The sequence below is a fragment of the Triticum urartu genome, chromosome 4 (assembly GCF_003073215.2).
Source record: "Triticum urartu cultivar G1812 chromosome 4, Tu2.1, whole genome shotgun sequence".
Classification (NCBI taxonomy): Eukaryota; Viridiplantae; Streptophyta; class Magnoliopsida; order Poales; family Poaceae; genus Triticum; species Triticum urartu.
In genome coordinates this window covers 575,489,365-575,508,109 of record NC_053025.1, presented here as the reverse complement: position 1 = coordinate 575,508,109, position 18,745 = coordinate 575,489,365, and the positions used below count along the sequence as shown (strand labels likewise).

Below are 18,745 nucleotides of genomic sequence, written 5' to 3'. Positions count from 1 at the left end.
GCCATGTTGATATAGAGCTAGATTTGGTCAGTTTCCATGTCGATATATGGTCGATACCGGTCCATGCTACATGTACATCCCATTGATCATGGTTAGTTCTTCACTGCAACTCTTTGTTGGGAAGCCGGTCATTGGTAATGTTGGTGATTGCAATTGCTCAAGGGCAAGCAGGTGTCATAGGGCAATCGCATCAAGCCTCCAAGGCAAGTAGGTCGCAGAGGGCGAGCAAGTGGCGGACGTCAGCGCCTCAAAGAGGCCTCAAGTGAGAAAGAAGAATTCCAAGCATTTTTATGAGGACGCGGGTCCATCACACTTCTACAAAGTCATCCTAACTCCTAAATTGGAGTGACTACCCATCCTAATTGCTCCCTTGAGAAAATGGTACCATCCCTATTTTTGAAGCCCTCTCATTCGACTGACGTGTTCACTTTTGTATTTGGTTCATGTTTTGACAAGGACAATGATCGCCACCATGCGTCATTGTAACATCAATATAGCACGTGTGGCCAACAACACAAGAAAATTTCTCCGCATACGTGTGGGTTGATTAATAGATAATACATAATCAATCGAGAGAATTCCTTATTTGGCCCTTTCTTAAAATTTGCTTCCCTATTTGGTCCAAAATAAAAATGTCTTCCCTATTTGACACCTAAAGTAAATTTTGTTCCTTATATGACATTTCTGACCATTTTAGGTACTAATGGTGTTAAGTGTGAGGTGAAAAGACCATCTTGCCCCTAGTGCATTTTGTAACTATTTTGGATGTAGTAAAAAAGCAATCAGTTCACCCATGTTTTTGGGATGTTCAATGGATGATGCACATGTATATGTATGCTTCAATATTTTCTTCCTATGTAATCTGATTTGTACATGTAAAAGCTGTACAAAACACCGTGTAATTTGTACAAGCATATCTATGATCAATACAGTACCATATTTTGATTAGTATTTGATGATCTTTTTACGCACTAAACCCAATTATTTATGTAAGCCGTGGTGGACCGGCAAACAAATAAATACAAGTGTATATATGTGAGAAAATATAACTTTGATCTATCAAAGTACTACTGTATGACGTGTAGGTCCCATGTGTTGCTACAAAATTTATGAGTGGGAGAATATATTCAATATTGGTCTTTATTTGTAGAGTTCATCATATAGAATAGAGTGCTGCAAAAAGATTAAAGCTTTACACTTTGATCTAAGAGAAATAATTGCCAAAAGAGATAAATACGTGCATGCAAAACTAGCCAAGTTCGTAATTGGCCTCCATGCATGCACTCATGTATACTCCCTATTTGCACCCAACGGTGACTCAACAAGCCAAGGCCCACGTACGTCAGCTATCAGCGATTGATAAAGCCTCCCGTCCCGTGCAACCGTGAGAGAAGACACGCACACAGACCGCCAGGCTCGTAGGAGACGCACACACACGCACCGCCAGGCTCCACGCCGCAGCTCTTCAACCCGCACGTCATGGCGCCATGTGTGTAGACGCCCATGCCAAGGCCGCCTCAGCGTCGTGGGCTAATCGCCGGCGAGACTAACCAAAATATTGTTTATGGCACTGTACTTTTCTGCGAGTGTATATGGTACTGTACTTATTCATAAAAAATATTGTACCAATATATATGCTAGTAAAAGTTCTACGGATATTTTGTATGCTTTTACACGCAAAGACTTACCTAATGAACAAAATATTAGAGCATACATATATATGCGCAACATTCATTAAACATCCCTAAAATATGTGTGAACTGATTGCTCTTTTTACTACATCCAGGATAGTTACACAATGGATTAGGGGCAAAATGGTCTTTTCACTTCACACTTAAACCCTTTAGTGTCTAAAATGGACGAAAGTGTCAAATAAGGAAGAAAATTAACTTTAGGGGTCAAATAGGGAACTTTTTCTATTTTAAGCCAAATAAGGAAGCAAATTTTAAGAAAGGACCAAATAAGGAATTCTCTCTAATCACTCAGCCAAAAAGGAGCCACCAAAACACCACATTTTGTAAAAAAGAAAACACGCTCCATCATCTCCCCATGCACCGAACCTGACAACATTTTAATGAAATCTCCATAATACCAATGGCATTGTGAAGCGTGCCCAACCCTTCTAGTGATGTGTCAAGGCTAAGTGATAATGACGTCGCTCAAAATGGTAGCAAGTAAGTACTGATCTACAACATTTAATTCGCCTCTAACTTCTATCTCCAATGGCATGTGCATGTGAGTCCTCATTTTCATATCTCGTTCAATGCGACATCTACTCTTCTATATCTAATAGCTAGCCCCTACTAACAAATTTTTCAATATGCAAGCATGCTATCTTAGCATGCCAACATGAGAAAAGACTCACCTTAATATGCAAACTATGCATAGTAAAAACCCGACTCAACATGCATGATAGTTTCCACTCCATTATGCTATTTATAATTAATAAATATTTTGCAACTATACAATAATCAAAAAACAATAAATCATATATATTTTAGTTTAGTTCTCATATTAATACTCTAACATTCATGTTCCATACAACCAAATCCTATTAAAATATGTTGCGATACATTCCCTCAAAAATGTGTGGGGTATCATCTACTTCCTTCGTCCAAAATTAGTTAACGCTCATTACATCCGTTTGAGCGCCAACCAATTCCGGACAGAGGGAGTAGTTTTCTATAGTGCTTATGGAATTTGATGTGTGTGTAAGATCTATACCTTTATTTTGTTGAGCAATACACTTTGAGAATTAATTCATGGGCCTAGCTTAGTGAGTTGGCCCATAAATTGCTTGAACTAGATGATGCCTCGCATGTTGTTGTGAATTTTTTTGTAATATATTCCAATGAGATTTGGTTGTATAAAAGATGAACAAAAGTATACTATGAGAACAAAAGTAAAAATACATATGATATATTGTGTTTTATAATTATATAGTTCCAAAATATTTATTAAATATAAAAAGCATAATATAATAGAAATTCTCATGCATGTTTGCATGTAAAGGTGTATTTTTATCTATGCATGGTTGAATGTTGAGCTAGGCTTTTTCTATGCATGTTGCATAATCCCGATATTCTCCTTAAGCAGGATTTTTTATGTAATAACCTTAGACCTTGTTTAAATTACGGAACTTATACATAGATATAAAGGTAGGGTCACATGTGTGCGTTTAGGGGTGAATGTGTGTGCGTGTGTACCATGTTTCTAAAAGAATTAAACCAAGCTTGTTTTTCTTTTGAAAAAAGAAGAAGGATTACACCGGCCTCGGGATAATTATGATGCACACGGTCATTTATTGAAAAAACTCAAGTATCACAATCTAGTACTGGAGTACAAAGCGAAAATAAAAAAACAACCACACTTTGTAGAAATGGGGATATATGCCTATACGCATAGCCTCTACTATTGGACTGCTACCATAACTGGTTGTATGTATCTCGTGCTACTTGCACCCATAGACCATAAGCTCCCATTTTGCATGGTGAATTAAGGACCACATATGGATCCATAATGTAGCTCGGTATATAGATTACAAAAAATTATGGACCTTTGTTCAGTTAAAAACACAACCATTCCTACAATTTCATATAGCCCAAAGCAAGACACCCACACCCACATAGATTCATGCCTTAATTTTAGACTCAACCCAACCCAACCAATTACCAAACATATTTGACATACTCATAGATGGAGGCAAATTATAAGCCACATGAATTGCACGCCATAATAACTTGGCGAGAGGGCAAGCAAGAAACAAAGGATGAATTGTTTCCTTCTGATCACAACAACAACATTGTTTGCTATTGCCAACTACGTTTTGCTATATCCTTAGTAAGAATGACACCTTTGTGCACACGCACATGCATACGCATACGCAGATGCAATTTTTAATATTTAATGTCACTTTTGTCTTCCAAATATGATATGAACAAAACAAGCCCAATATTAATCATGTCCGTGTACATCATCATACATGCCCAGTATTAATCAAACTTGGGATAATTAATGGATTTGTCTATTTCTATGTCGAACAAAACTGTCATGGATATCAGAATGATGAAAAGATAAAATCACATAGATCATGACGTATCTTATTCGCCAAAAGTAACCATGTAAAAAAATTACAAGTGCCAAAACCCTAAACACGAATCAGAATGCCCAAGTACGGCCTTATTCGTAAGTTGTCATTGTACTCCTTTCGCCAGGATTTATTAGGCACCTTTGTATTTTGAATCAAACTTTGCTATAAACTTGATTTGCGAAATATAAGTGACATGTCATAAAAATTATATTGTTAAATTAATTTTCAAACGAAGTTTCTAATGGCACCCCACTAGTTTTGTTACATGTAACTCATATTTCGTTATGCAAATGTATGGTCAAACTTCAAAACATTAGGGGGGCTAATAAACCCGGACACAAGGAGTAGAGCTTGAAACCTTGAGGGTACCATTCGACGCTTTTTAATTCAAATAGATGAACTGACTTTTCAGAATCAACATTATTTTTCTAAATTTCAGTCATTTGATTGAAGTAAGTAGTGTCCGTGGGTATCCTGCCTAGAGATTTCAAATTTGCATAACTAGTATAGATCGAATTCAGCATAAATTGATCATACCATCACGAGAACCATAAATATATACCTATTCGAGAAAAAAACATAAATATATACTTTTTTTAACCTTGCAAACACTTATAGAAAAACGGAACGAGGAATGTATGCTGTCCAGTGTCCACCCAATGTCACTCAGGGAACAGGAGTCAGGAGCGTACGCTCCAGCACGAATCGTAAAGCAACGGCGTCTTCACGGTCCAGGTCCAGCCTCCAGATGGAGTAGCCCGCTCCTCCATTTTGGGGTTAGAAACATCTAAGGGCATCTCCAGCCGCGCCCCTAGGAAGGCCTTCCCAGACGTTTTTTTTGCGCCGGCGCCGAAAAATCGGCCCAGTCGCGCCCCAGGAGCCCGATTTTCGCCGGCTTAGGCCGAAAACAGCGCCGGCGGATCCAGACCGAACCCGGCGCGCTGGGGGGCGCCCGGGGGCGCCGGGGCGAACTGTTTTGGCGCGAAACAGCCGCGGGCCGCCGCGTCAGCGACTCTACCCTCTTCTCACCCCTCGTTGTCCTCATCGCCTCGTTTCCCGCGGCGAATCAATGCCAAAGCTGCCGCGCTGCCGCGCCGGTCAGCCTGCGCCATTGAAGCCTCACGGGCGGCGCAGTGAAGACCGGATGACGCGCGTCCCTCGCCCTCCCTCGCCCGCCACGCGTACTCACGACGACTCGCGCACGGGCGGCGCCTCGGCCTATATAAGACGCGCCCCAGCGCACTCGGCGACTCGTACTCTCTCGCCGTCGTCGTTCCTCTCTCTCTCCGTCGTCGTTCCTCCCTCTCCTCTCTCTCGCCGTCTCCAGCATCCATGGCCGAGCGCTTCCCAGGTGACGCGCGGCGGTGAACGGCTTCGGCCGCCGCCATCTTCACGAGAGCGAGGCTCGCCTCCTTTTCGAGGCCGAGTACCCGGTCCCGCCGGACATGCGGGTACTCGGGGCGTGGAGGATCAGCGTCGGCGGCGTGCCGGTGCCCCCGATACCCACCGGCACGGCGCGGCGTGCGAAGATCGCACGCATCCGCTCGTCTCTGCCGCGTGCGGGGAGGGAGGGGCCACGGTACGTCCCCGACAGCCCGCTCTGGGAGCCCTACTTCCGCCATCGTCACGCCAAGCAGTTCGAGGCCACCAACGGCATCGAGCCCTCCGGCAGGCTCAACGCCGTCGGCCGGCGTCGGTGGTGGGGCGTGCCCGGGCGCACGTTGGAGGCCGTCCTCGAGTACATCGAGGGCGGCAACACGCCGCGTGTAACGCCCCGAGACTGATGTGCCAGTTGTCGTCCAGTTATTCGCCGTCGTTGCCATGTCATTTGCTTGCGTATTGCATCTTATCATGTCATCATGTGCATTGCATTATCATGTTTTCAAAACTTGCATTCGTCTCGGTCTCCTCGTTTCGTCCGTTGTCCGTTCTGAGCCCAGACACACTTGCACGCGCCCGCGACATGTCCGGTTTATTATTTTATAAGTAGCCGGAAAATGTTCTCGGAATGGGATGAGAGTTGACGTGTGGTCTTATTATAGTGTAGATAGACCATCTGTCAAGTTTCATCGCATTCGGAGTTCATTTGATAGCCCAACCGTTAAACTATAGCGACATTATAATCGATCTAACGTCGGACGTTTTCGGTCTCCGGAAACAGATGCCGGGCCCTCTCTCTCTTCTCCCCCTCGCAGTCTCGCCACAGCCCACCTAGTCCATCCCCCTTCCCCTCTTCGCTTCCGGAGTTGTCCGATGCGACCGCACGGTCCGAAACCCTCTCTGCACAGTGCATCGAACCCCTCACGTGCGCGCCCGAAATTGTCCCGGACCCGACCCGGGCAGTCGTCACCGTTGGATCCGGATCATCCCCAAACGTCTACAAAACGTCACTATTTTCTTATTTGGGCTTCCTAGCTATTTTATTCGCGATCGTCCGATTACGATCGGATGGACGAGGTAGCCCCTAACCTAATCTGTGATGTATTTATACTCCACTCCTAGTCTTTTTGGACAAACCTTAAAATCTAGGAGATGTGTCCCGTCGCCCGTCGCCGCTTTCCAAATCCACATCGGGATCTCCTCCCGCAGCAACCGCACCTCCACCTCGTTCTCAGCGCCGGTCCAACCAGCGCTCGCCCTACCACCATCGGCTCCATCCAGCCGCCGCTCCAGCAGGACCCCGCGCCCCCGCTCCATCCCTCCTTTCTCCCTGTTCATCTCGTTGCTCCCTCCCTTCTCAAATCTCTCTCTTTTCTCTCTTTCTACAGGAACGCGAGGAGGCCATGGAAGCCGTCCTTCCGTACCTCGTCTCCGGCCCCTGCCCGCCAGAGCCGTGCCTCCCTGGAACCGTGGCTGTGGAGTCGGTTAACAGTCTCGCCGCGCCCGCCTTGCCTCGCTCATCATCGTCGCCGGAAACTCCAAGCCGCCTCCCTGTTCGAACCCTTCGTCGTGGATCGATTCCATGGCGCATGTCGAACGCCGGAGCAGCCCGCCCTCAGACCGTCCTTGCTCCTTCCCGTCTCCCCCGCAACTTCCTCTCCTTCCTTCTCTCTCTCACGATCTCTCTCTCTCTCATGGCGTTCGCAGGTAGCACCATCTCCTCCCGGCACCAAGCCGTAGCATCGCCGCCCATGGAGCTCCACCACCCACCGGATCCGGTGCCCCAAGGCACGATCCGTCCGTTCCAGCCGCCGCCGGACCGGCAAGTCCCTGCGCCTCTTCCGCCGGAGCAGCCCGTCCTGCAGTCCCCTGCCTCCATCGTGCCCTGCTTCTACTCCTCCCGCTCGTCTCTGTGCGCGAGGAGAACGAGCGAGGCAACCGCTCGCGTTGATTGCATCTCCCTCTTCGCTAGGCCCAGTGCCAGGCCTCCTCTATTTTTTTTGAACGGGCCAAGCCCATGGTAAGCCAGATCCAGCGCCCCGCCTTGCACTAATGGGCCAGCCAGTTTTGGCCCAGATCATTTTTTCCCCTTAGCTGTGATTTTATCAATTTCCAGGGAATTGTACTTTTGCAGATCAGCCCCTAAACTTCATGCATTTCATTACTCACTAACCATGCATCACATGGAAAAACTTTGTATATGAAATATGCTTAGAATTTTGTCTAGTTTCATAATATGCAACTTTCACCCATGTTTAAAATGCTTAAAATTTTGTTTGACTAAATTTTGCTCCTATGCCATGTTAAAAAATGATTTAATTCATAACTAAATAACCGTAACTCGGAATTTAATAATCTTTATATGTAAATGGGGTAGAAAAATGCCTAGTTTAACATGGTGGCTTTACTTTGCATGTTTAATAACTCTAAAATTGTGTTTAGGGCAGATCAGTACCAAACCAATATATGCATATGGGGATTTACCGGAATTGTTGTTCGTTGCTTCCGGCCTCATTTAAACTTGACTAGATAGGTAGTTTTACTTTGCTTCACCCTTGCCATGTTAAGAACATTTAATATTGTTGGGGTACATAAATGAGAGAGAACTAAATAATTGATGTGGTGTTTTCGTCAATATGCAACTCGTTGCATAATGAGCTCCACTTAATTTGTAGGATTGCTTGTGCACTTTGTCATGCCATGCCTCATTAAACCGAACATGCATCATACTTGTTGTGCATCATGCCATGATTTTGTGTTGGTTGTTTACTATGTTGTTTGCTTCTTTCCGGTGTTGCTTATTCGGGTTGGTTCCGGTAACGTCGCATTTGTGAGGACCCGTTCGTCTACGTCCGTTTGTCTTCTTCATGGACTCATTCTTCTTCCTTGCGGGATCTCAGGCAAGATGATCATACCCTCGAAATCACTTCTATCTTTGCTTGCTAGTTGCTTTTGCTATGCCTATGCTGCGATACCTACTGCTTGCTTATCATGCCTCCCATATTGTTGAACCAAGCCTCTAACCCACCTTGTCCTAGCAAACCGTTGTTTGGCAATGTTACCACTTTGCTCAGCCCCTCTTATAGCGTTGTTAGTTGCAGGTGAAGATTGAAGCTTGTTCCATGTTTGGAACATGGATATTCTTGTTGGGATATCACAATATCTCTTATTTAATTAATGCATCTATATACTTGGTAAAGGGTGGAAGGCTCGGCCTTATGCCTGGTGTTTTGTTCCACTCTTGCCGCCCTAGTTTCCGTCATATCGGTGTTATGTTCCCGGATTTTGCGTTCCTTACGCGGTTGGGTAATAATGGGAACCCCTTGACAGTTCGCCTTGAATAAAACTCTTCCAGCAATGCCCAACATTGGTTTTACCATTTGCCACCTAGCCTTTTCTTTCCCTTGGGTTCTGCAGACTCAAGGGTCATCTTTATTTTAACCCCCCGGGCCAGTGCTCCTCTGAGTGTTGGTCCAAACTAGAGTCCTGTGCAGCGCCCCCTCGGGGAAACTCGATGTTTGGTTTTAGTTGTATGGAGCGCTCATCTGAGTGTGCCCTGAGAACGAGATATGTGCAGCTCCTATCGGGATTTGTCGGCACATTCGGGCGGTGTTGCTGGATTTGTTTTAACTTGTCGAAGTTGTCTTGTAGAACCGGGATACCGAGTCTGATCGGAATGTCTCGGGAGAAGGTATATCCTTCGTTGACCGTGAGAGCTTGTCATGGGCTAAGTTGGGACTCCCCTGCAGGGATTTGAACTTTCGAAAGCCGTGCCCGCGGTTATGGGCAGATGGGAATTTGTTAATGTCCGGTTGTAGAAAACCTGAAGTTTATCTTAATTAAAATACATCAACCGCGTGTGTAACCGTGATGGTCTCTTTTCGGCGGAGTCCGGGAAGTGAACACGGTGTTGGAGTTATGCTTGACGTAGGTTGTTCTAGGATCACTTCTTGATCATAGTTTCTCGATCGTGCTTTGCCTTCTCTTCTCGCTCTCATTTGCGTATGTTAGCCACCATACATGCTAGTCGTTTGCTGCAGCTCCACCTCATACCTTTACCTTACCCATAAGCTTAAATAGTCTTGATCGCGAGGGTGCGAGATTGCTGAGTCCCCGTGGCTCACAGATACTTACAAACCAGCTTGCAGGTGCCGATGAGTCCGTGCAGATGACGCAACCAAGCTCATGAGGAGCTCGATGAAGATCTTGTCCTTTGTGTTGTTTCGTTCTAGTTGATCAGTAGTGGAGCCCAGTTGGGCTCGATCGGGGACCTTGTTGCATTTGGGGTAGTCTTCTTTTATTTTGGGTTCCGTAGTCGGACCTTGATTGTATTTGGATGTTGTAATGCTTTATTCTTGTAATTGTGTGAAGTGGCGATTGTAAGCCAACTATGTATCTCTTTCCCTTATGTATTACATGGGTTGTGTGAAGATTACCTTACTTGCGACATTGCTTTCAATGCGGTTATGCCTCTAAGTCGTGCTTCGTCACGTAGGAGATATAGCCGCATCGAGGGCGTTACACCGCGCCTCGAGTACCCCGCTCCCCCATCCTTCACACGCCGCCGGGGAAGCTCCTGGACCCGGAGGTGCATGGAGACCGGGGGGGTCCTCCACCTCGTCCGGCGGCTCCCCCTGCCTCCACCTCCGCCCCGTCAAGCCGGAGCCCCAGGGCACGCCTGTCAGCGCGCGCACCCGCCGCTCCGGCGTCCGCATCGGCGACAACGCCTCCCCCACCGGCCGCTTCGTCCTCGTCGAGCCCAAGCCGGAGCCCGGCCTCCCCATGGAGTACGAGGAGATAGCCCGGCGTGGCTTCTCCGACGAGGACGCCCTGCGGTGGGCGCGGGACGACTACCTCCGCGACGAGATGGTCCGGCAGCGCCGGGCCCTGGAGGAGATCTCCGCCCGCAAGCGTGGGCGCGAGGACGAGCACGGCGTCGTGGTCCTCGATAGCGACGACGACGACGACGCCCCCGGACCGTCCAACCCGCCGCGCCAATCGGGGGAAGGATGCAGTAGGGACGGCGGAGGCGTCGGCGGGGGCGACGACAACGACGACGACGACGGCGGTGACTACACGCGGTTCTACCGCCTCCTCGGCATGTAGAACCGCGTGGGCAGGCGGCGAGGCGGGCGGCGAGGGAGACGGCGGGGGTAGCCCGCGGTAGTTTTTCCTTTTTTTTGTAAAGTATGTTTAAATTTGAATGAACTTGCCGATGTTTGCGTTAAATTTGAGTCGTGTTTGCGCCGTATTTGACTTTTTTAAAAACCCATGGGGGGCCGCGACTGGGGGGCATCACGTCCCCAGTGTGCGGTTTAGCGCCGGTACGTCTCCGGGACGATTTTTTGCCCCTCCTGTAGGGCCAACGGCTGGAGATGCCCTAAACCCTCCTTCTCCGCCCCCAAGCGCCGCCGCCGCCGCCGCCTGACGCGGTGATATCCCGATGTCTCCCGCTGCCGCCGCCCCCGCGCCATGCGATGATCGCATCCGCAGCTTCGAGGACTTCGCGCGGGTGCACCAGTTCCTGCTGATTGCGGCCGGCGTGCCGCCGTCGCTGCATCGGCGGCTGTACCGCAAGCTCGCCGACGAGGTGTTCGACGGCGGGGAGAGATTCTCCGTCGAGCCCTGCGAGGAAGGGAGGCAGCGCCGCCTCGTGCTCGCCTCGGACACGGCTCTAGGGAGGGAGGCGGACGTCTTCCTCGTCGACCACGCGTGGTCCTTCCGCCTCTCCGATGCGCTCAAGCAGGTTCGCCTCGTCTGATGCCTGCTAGTACGAATTGCTCATGTTAGTTTATTTCGAAGCAACTACTAGCTTGGAAGCTGTGTAACTAGTGACACTATTCAGTGGTACTATAACCATTTGCTTCGTTTGGACTTTCTGGTTTAATCTATATGTGCTCTTGGTAACAAGCAGTGGGTTTCAGGTTGTGCTATCATCCAGTTTTTCTACATTGTATATTTGTATTGGCATTGATCTCTGCTGATTTTGTTGATCGTTGATGCTGTTATACTGTAATAAATTAGTGACTCTATTAGTGAAGTGAGTGAAGGCTACAATTTCATCCAGGTTAAAATGCTCTGATTTTTGTCTGTTGATCTCCTCTGTTCACGAGCATTTTGTTGTCAATTTAGGGTTGTTAATGACTTAAGAAGTATGTACTGTTTTGTTCCACCGTCAAGTACTAGCAATAGGTGCTGACCTGACAAACAGGAATAAGTGTATCCATGAGTGATATCATTTTTGTGTGTTGGTGATTTTGTAGCTACGTGAAGTACCAGGATTGGCTGAGAGAATGGCAGCTCTAATGTGTGTGGATCTGGATAGGAAAACTGAGGTCGAAGAGTCAGATGAGCAATGCAGTGAAAATGGTGGGGGTTTGGAGCATGTCTTGCAGGTGGTGGAGAAAGAAAGGATTAGAATTCAGGAGTCGGGAAGTGATTTTGCTGCATGGCTGGAGCTTGAGGAGCTTGGTATCGATGATGATATGTTAGTGGCACTGGATTTATCTGCAAATTTTCCGGTCTGACTCTTCTCCATATATGTTTTTAGTTGCCATTGCCTGTAATGTACAGTATAGTATATATGGTTGATCTCATATAAGTATAATAGTAGTAATATATTGCAGTGTGTATGTTTATATTTGATGATTCCGTGGTTTTATTTGTGATGAAAAGAATATAACAAATGTTCTCTTCTAAGTGCCACAGCTCATTTCAGAAGAGCTTTTCACTGTTCTTCTATGTTATTTGTCGGGAGAACTGTTTCTGACTGATCTACGGTTTGTATTTGATGTTTTCCTGAAACTGATCTTTCCTTTCTTTCTCATTAGAATCTGGTAGCCCTCAATCTATGGGGAAACAAGCTGCAGGATCCAGAAAAAGTAATGCAAGAAATCGGGAAGTGTGGAAGGTTAAAGGCACTTTGGTTGAATGAGAACCCTGTCCTTAACCAATGGTCAGAATTGTGCTTTACATATTTTTTCTTAAGTTATCTATTTTGTAAACTCTCCTATGCATATTTTCCCTGTTCTTAATTGGTTATAGGTCTAACCATGAAAAAAAATAGTGATCCTGATGTATGGAGTTAAGAAAGTAACTACATATTTGCCTTCAAATGATATAATGCTTGCCACTGAGTGTCGGACTGTAGAGCTGCTGCAAATGATAACCGAGAAATTATACTTTCGTAGTTCATCAAATGATCGGGCTGGCATGATGAACTTAAATACGGATGGAACAGTACTAAAAAAGTGGCTTCTCGAAAGGAAGAAGTAAACCTGCCCGGCGCCGGCCAGTTTCTGACTCATTCATTTTCTGTGTTCTTACAGCCAAACCCTGTGTTTGGAATGTATGCATGGATGGGTTAGTAAAATTTGGCTTATGATAATTTAGGGGTGTAGATTATGTTTATCTGAAAAACGCTAGAGCATTGTTCATAGTATTTGGTCATGCTGCATGTATGTGGTAAAAACAACACGATACAGATGTGCAGTTTCTGGGCGTTAACAAATAGCAAGTGAACAACACTCGGCTTTAACAAATAGCAAGTGAACAAAACTCTGACTAGCTGAAATATTTCAGAACTTATATGTGATGTCTATTTCAGGTAATATTGTTGTAAAGTCCTGTTATGTCATTGTAATATTTTCTTGATGTTGACAGCACTGAGAAAGATGTTCTTGATGGTCTTCCTGAATTGGAAATCTACAATTCACATTTTACAAGGAAAGCTAGAGAGTGGGCTTTAGGTTTCTGTGGGGATATGGTTGGAGCAGAAAATCCCTGTTTGTCTGTGGGAAACATATCATTGGATAATATTGTGACTCTTGACCTTTCTGATAGGTCCATCCACAAACTACCTGAGGTAAGATACCTAATGCCCACAATTGGTTCTCTATAATTTTAAAACACGACGTCACAAAAAGGTTACCCGTATCATTTTCCCTAGTTTAAGCTATCATTTTGTCAGAACAGTACACTCAGAAAAGGTGAACCGCTCCACTGACAATTTTCCTCTCTACATTTTTAATTTTGAAGGTGTTCTCCTCTAGTAAACTGTCATCTCTTTCAAAGTTGAACATCCGTGGCAATCCTTTGGACCAAATGTCTGGCAATGATCTCTTTAAGTTATTTAGTGGGTTTACACAGTTACAGGAGTTGGAGGTATCATTGTCGAAACTTCATATTTTCTCAGAAATTTGTTGTTATCTTTAGTTCTCGTCTTGTTTCTAGACTAGGATGAGTGTTATCAACTTATACATGGAAAATGATTATCTTTTGACAGGTAGACATTCCTGGCCCTCTTGGAGACAGTGCAATTACCATTATTGAGTCTCTTCCCAATATAAATTTGCTGAATGGTGTCAATGCGTCAACTATAGTCGAGAACGCTAAGCATGTAGTGGACTCTGCACTTAAACCACGTGTTCCAGAATGGTCACCTGAAGAATCCCTGGCTGAAAGAGTTATTGGTGCAATGTGGCTGTATCTTATGACATACCGGCTTGCCGATGAAGAAAAGTTTGATGAAACACCCATTTGGTATGCCATTGCTGCAATATTTTTTCATCCCTTCTGGACGAGTGGTTGGTGTAAATTTAGTTACTGTGTAGTTAAATCCCTGCAAGAGTTCGTGCAAAAAGAATCATGTTAACATTATGACCTTGACTAACACCTACTGCTAGAGTAGGGTTTTATGTAATACTAAATCCATCCAGTTAGATCATCCAGGAAATATGTTTGCTTTCACTTTTGGACATTGAGAAACATTCTACTAGGACATGAAACACATTTGCTTGTTTTACTGTGTTATATGTTTCGTGATTGGTTATTTATGCAGGTATGTCATGGATGAGTTGGGCTCAGCCATGCGCCATAGTGATGATGCAAACTTTAGGATATCTCCTTTTTTGTTCATGCCAGAAGGAAAATTAGCTTCTGCTATAAGGTATTGACATTTGAATTGTAGGAACATTCTATCATTATTTAGTTTGTTAATATCCGATATTTTCAGTTACACAATTCTGTGGCCTATTTGTGATGTTCATACTGGAGAAGAATGTACCCGGGATTTCTTGTTTGGTATTGGCGAAGACAAACAACGTTCAGCTAGGCTTACAGCCTGGTTCCACACACCAGAGAAATATTTTATTCAGGTACTTTTTTCCATGCCAGTACTGACTGGTTTGAGCTGTACATGAACCCCAATGAATTAGTCTTATGTTCTCTCTTGCTTTCTGGCTACTTCATAGGAATTCAGGAAGTATGAGGAGCAGCTTCAGTCAACTAGTATTTGTCCTATAAAAGAGGCGCCCTCAACCAAAAGTGTACGTCCAAGTGATGGCCGTCCACTTCGAGTATTTACTGATATACCCCAAGTAGAGGAGTTCTTAACACGTCCAGAGTTTGTTCTCAGTAAGCAAAGCTCCTGCTTTATTATTTTTCTGTAACTATTTTTTCAGGATTGACTGTTTTTTTGATGGGGATGCACCCTGGCTATTGTTCCTTATAAGTTTTGCCCTGTGATTCCCACAGTCCATTTCCTTTCCCTCCTTTCATCACTTGTCCTCCTTTTGTTGGAATATTTGTTCATGTGGAAAGCAAAGACAGTACATGAAAATCATGTCATGATACCTTTTTGTTTTACAGAAGGATAAATAAATATTATATCCTTTTGCTAATTTCGTGTACACCCCATGATAGCACTCTGCTATCATATAGTTAATAGTTTACTATTTAAGTTGTAAATTATGGTTATGGCTTGATGAATAATATCTTGTAATATTTGTCAGTGAACTGAACAGAACTGAAGTTGTGCTAATTTTTAGCATACTCTTCTAATAAGACATTATTTGTATGCCACCTGGTTTTATTGGCTCCTTTAATATGCTTGTACAGTCATGGCGATTCATAGTGTATTCCTTTATTTCTGCAACGTATGCTTCAAAGGAAATTAGCTCCTCGTTTACATCTAACTTGTTTTCCTGCAGCAACTGATCCGAAGGATGCAGACATCATCTGGGCAGGCATGCAAATTGATTCTGAATTAAAGAGTTCACTAGGTCTCACAGACCAACAATACATGAATCAGTTTCCTTTTGAGGCTTGTCTGGTCATGAAGCACCACTTAGCGGATACTATCCACAGGGTGAGCTACTGAGCTGTTTGGTGTACACCTTCTTTTTGAAGAAACATCTGGCATAGCTTTACTGTTTTGAATTCAGTACCTTTAATGTTAGCGGCATCTGAAAACTAAAATGAACTCCTACAGGCATGGGGCTCACCTGAGTGGCTTCAACCTACATATAACCTAGAGACCCATTTGTCTCAACTAATTGGTGATTACTCTGTGAGGAAACGGGATGGTAAGGACAACTTATGGATCATGAAGCCTTGGAATATGGCAAGAACAATTGATACCACTGTCAGTGGTGATCTATCTGCTATCATCCGACTTATGGAGACGGGTCCCAAGATATGCCAAAAGTATATTGAGTGTCCTGCGCTTTTCCAAGGAAGAAAGTTTGATCTTCGGTACATTGTTTTGGTCCGCAGTATATGCCCTTTGGATATACTTCTTTGTGATGTTTTTTGGGTATGCCTGAAAGTTTAATGATACTTAGTGAATGTCTGTGGCCATTACTTGATGATGATATCCAGTGACTATTGTGCATCTATCTTTTCCTTATTGTAGGTCAGGTTAGCAAACAATCAGTACACTTTGGAGAAAACTAGCCTTTTTGAGTACGAGACCCATTTCACTGTGATGGTAAGATCAAATTTCACCTGAAGTTAGATGTGTTACTTCATAATATCACATCATGAATGTCAGTTGTGCAGAAGCTTGTTGATGTTCTATTTTATCTCCTGTTATATCTTATAGGTTCTAGCTGTATGCTCATATAGTGACCAGCCGTAAACTTTTCTTGGTAATAAATGTTTAAGAGTGTAATCTAGCTCCCTAATTTCTCTTCCCATCCAGAACTATAATGGAAGGATGAACCATATGAATACTCCAGAGTTCGTCAAGGCGTTTGAGAAGGAGCACCAAGGTTTACAACAGCTTGCATTCCCCCTCTTTAGTGTAGCGATGTCTTCGGTTTCTAATTTACTGTTAAAATTTCAGTTAAATGGCTGGAGATTCATGAAAGCATACGTATTATGATAAGGCGTGTCTTTGAGTCAGCCTCAGCTGTCCATCCTGAGATGCAGAACTCATTCTGTCGGGCCATCTATGGTGTTGATGTTATGCTTGATGATAAATTCAAGCCAAAGATTTTGGAGGTATGCCTCGACTACTTTGTATAACTGCAGCCCATGCACATTGGTAATCAAACCTGTTTAAGCCTGTGCATATCAGTTAGGGTGATCCGGTGCATGGTTATGGCTTAGTGCTTGTTCCATTCGAGCTAGAAAAACACTTATATGTATATCACCATGTCAATCCAGATATTCTTGATGTAGCATTTCCTTGGTCCATTTGGCATGATATTAGTATTATGGAAACTGATTAAGTGTACAAGTGAAGCAATACATGACAAGGCTGCAATTTGTAGCTGCTGTCATCCATGAATAACAGGAACTCCCGCATGACAGTTCAGACGGGGATGTCCATCTTCATGTTATGAGAATATATTTGAACCGGGTTGCCTAGTACTGTTTTCACATGTCCATCAAAATAACTGCTTCATGTTATGAGGAACATATTTGAACCGTGCTGCCTAGTAATGTTTCCACATGTTCCATCGAAATAACTGCATCAGGTTGTGGGAATATATTTGACTGTGATGCCTTATTGCTTGGTACTGTTCTCACATGTTCTAGCGACTCACCACTTGACCATGAAATGCAGGTGACGTATTGCCCGGACTGCACGAGGGCGTGCCAATATGACACGCAAGCCCTCGTAGGAAGCCAGGGCCCCATCAAAGGCAGTGATTTTTTCAACACGGTGTTTGGCTGCCTCTTTCTCGATGATTTGACGAATGTGTCACCACTGTAATCATCTTGTCAAGAGCTGTTTTTTCTCAACGTCAAGAGCTGTTGTAACACCATTGTCCTTGCATCATGATATGCACAAGGGCTGTTGTACGTTTATGCATCAACGAACTGCATCCGTGACAGGGTAGACACCCATGAACTCTGCTAGTTCAAGCTTAAGATGGAGTTTGCTTGCGTGGCTTGATAAAAATTGCTGCTTCCGATAATAATGTTACATCTTATGAGTTTGAACTATATACAATGATTTATGTACAATGCCACGCAAGGAGTGCTGGAGATTGAAGGTCATCCGGCCGTCGATTCTGCATCAAACGGATGAGAACAAATCGACGGCCCTAAATTTGTTTTCAGTCAATTGGACGCTAGTCAGTCCCATTTTTAATATGTAATAATCATGTTAATGATAAAAATGACAGGTAAATCATGATGATTGCGTACAATATTTAGACTCCTGTGGTAGCACACGAGTAATTATCTACCGAGTAGCCGAGTACAGTACTAAATCGATGCAAGCGGAGGCGATCTTCCCCCCTACGACCCACCGAGGCTCCTTTGTATCCTCTGCACGTCCTGCCCGGTGATCCTGAACGTCTTCTTGACGACCTCGTCCGGCAGGCGCGGCTCCGTCCGGAACGCCGACAAGGGCACGAGCTGCGCGCCGGGGCTCTGGCTGTTGAGCCCGGACAGCACGACGGCGGGGGCGGAGACGTCCTCGTTGCGCATGAAGTGCACCATGCCCCTCGGGAACACGAACGCCTCGCCGGCGCGCAGCCGCTGCGTGTAGAGCCGGTACGACGTGTCGGCGAACCCCACCAGCACGCCGCCGGAGAGCACGAGCGCCACCTCCGACGCGCGCGGGTGGGAGTGCAGCGGCGCCATGCCGCCGGGGGCCAGGTCGATGCGCGCCATGGCGAGCCCCTGCGCGTTCGCGCCGGGGAGGGACGCGGCCGGGCTGGTCACCGTCGCGTTGAAGCCGAAGAGCGTGGCGGACGGGTCCGTGGGCTCGGAGAGCGCCGAGGTGGCGAAGTGGTCGGCGCGCGCCGTCGCCGGGTCGATGCACGGCAGGCCGTTGAAGTGGAACGCCGCGGCGGCGGCCGTGTCGGCGACGCAGTGGTCGAAGAGGAGGTCCGGGTCGGACTTGCAGACGGCGGAGAAGAAGAAGATCATGGCGAGAGAAACGATGGCTCGAGCGATGAGAGTGGCATGGTTGGTTGTGGCGCTCATGGCCTCCAGTTTGACAGTCTTCTGTCCGCAGGATCGACCAGTGATCAGCAT

At 45.6% G+C, this 18,745-nt stretch overlaps 2 protein-coding genes across 2 annotated transcripts; one reads left to right on the top strand and one right to left on the bottom strand.

Moving 5' to 3' along the window:
- Positions 1 to 10,823: 10,823 nt before the first annotated feature.
- LOC125552809 (tubulin--tyrosine ligase-like protein 12) lies at positions 10,824 to 17,746 on the top strand. The gene is made up of 15 exons (XM_048716495.1): positions 10,824 to 11,216; positions 11,734 to 11,991; positions 12,301 to 12,425; positions 13,133 to 13,334; positions 13,508 to 13,633; positions 13,755 to 14,011; positions 14,310 to 14,417; positions 14,484 to 14,625; positions 14,722 to 14,884; positions 15,460 to 15,617; positions 15,741 to 16,064; positions 16,164 to 16,238; positions 16,452 to 16,521; positions 16,596 to 16,753; positions 17,322 to 17,746. The coding sequence occupies exons 1-15, from the start codon at positions 10,914 to 10,916 to the stop codon at positions 17,469 to 17,471; spliced, it is 2,619 nt and encodes an 872-aa protein (XP_048572452.1). The 5' UTR covers positions 10,824 to 10,913; the 3' UTR covers positions 17,472 to 17,746.
- A 139-nt stretch (positions 17,747 to 17,885) lies between these two features.
- LOC125552810 (germin-like protein 3-1) lies at positions 17,886 to 18,745 on the bottom strand. The gene has a single exon (XM_048716496.1). The coding sequence runs from the start codon at positions 18,743 to 18,745 to the stop codon at positions 18,002 to 18,004; it is 744 nt and encodes a 247-aa protein (XP_048572453.1). The 3' UTR covers positions 17,886 to 18,001.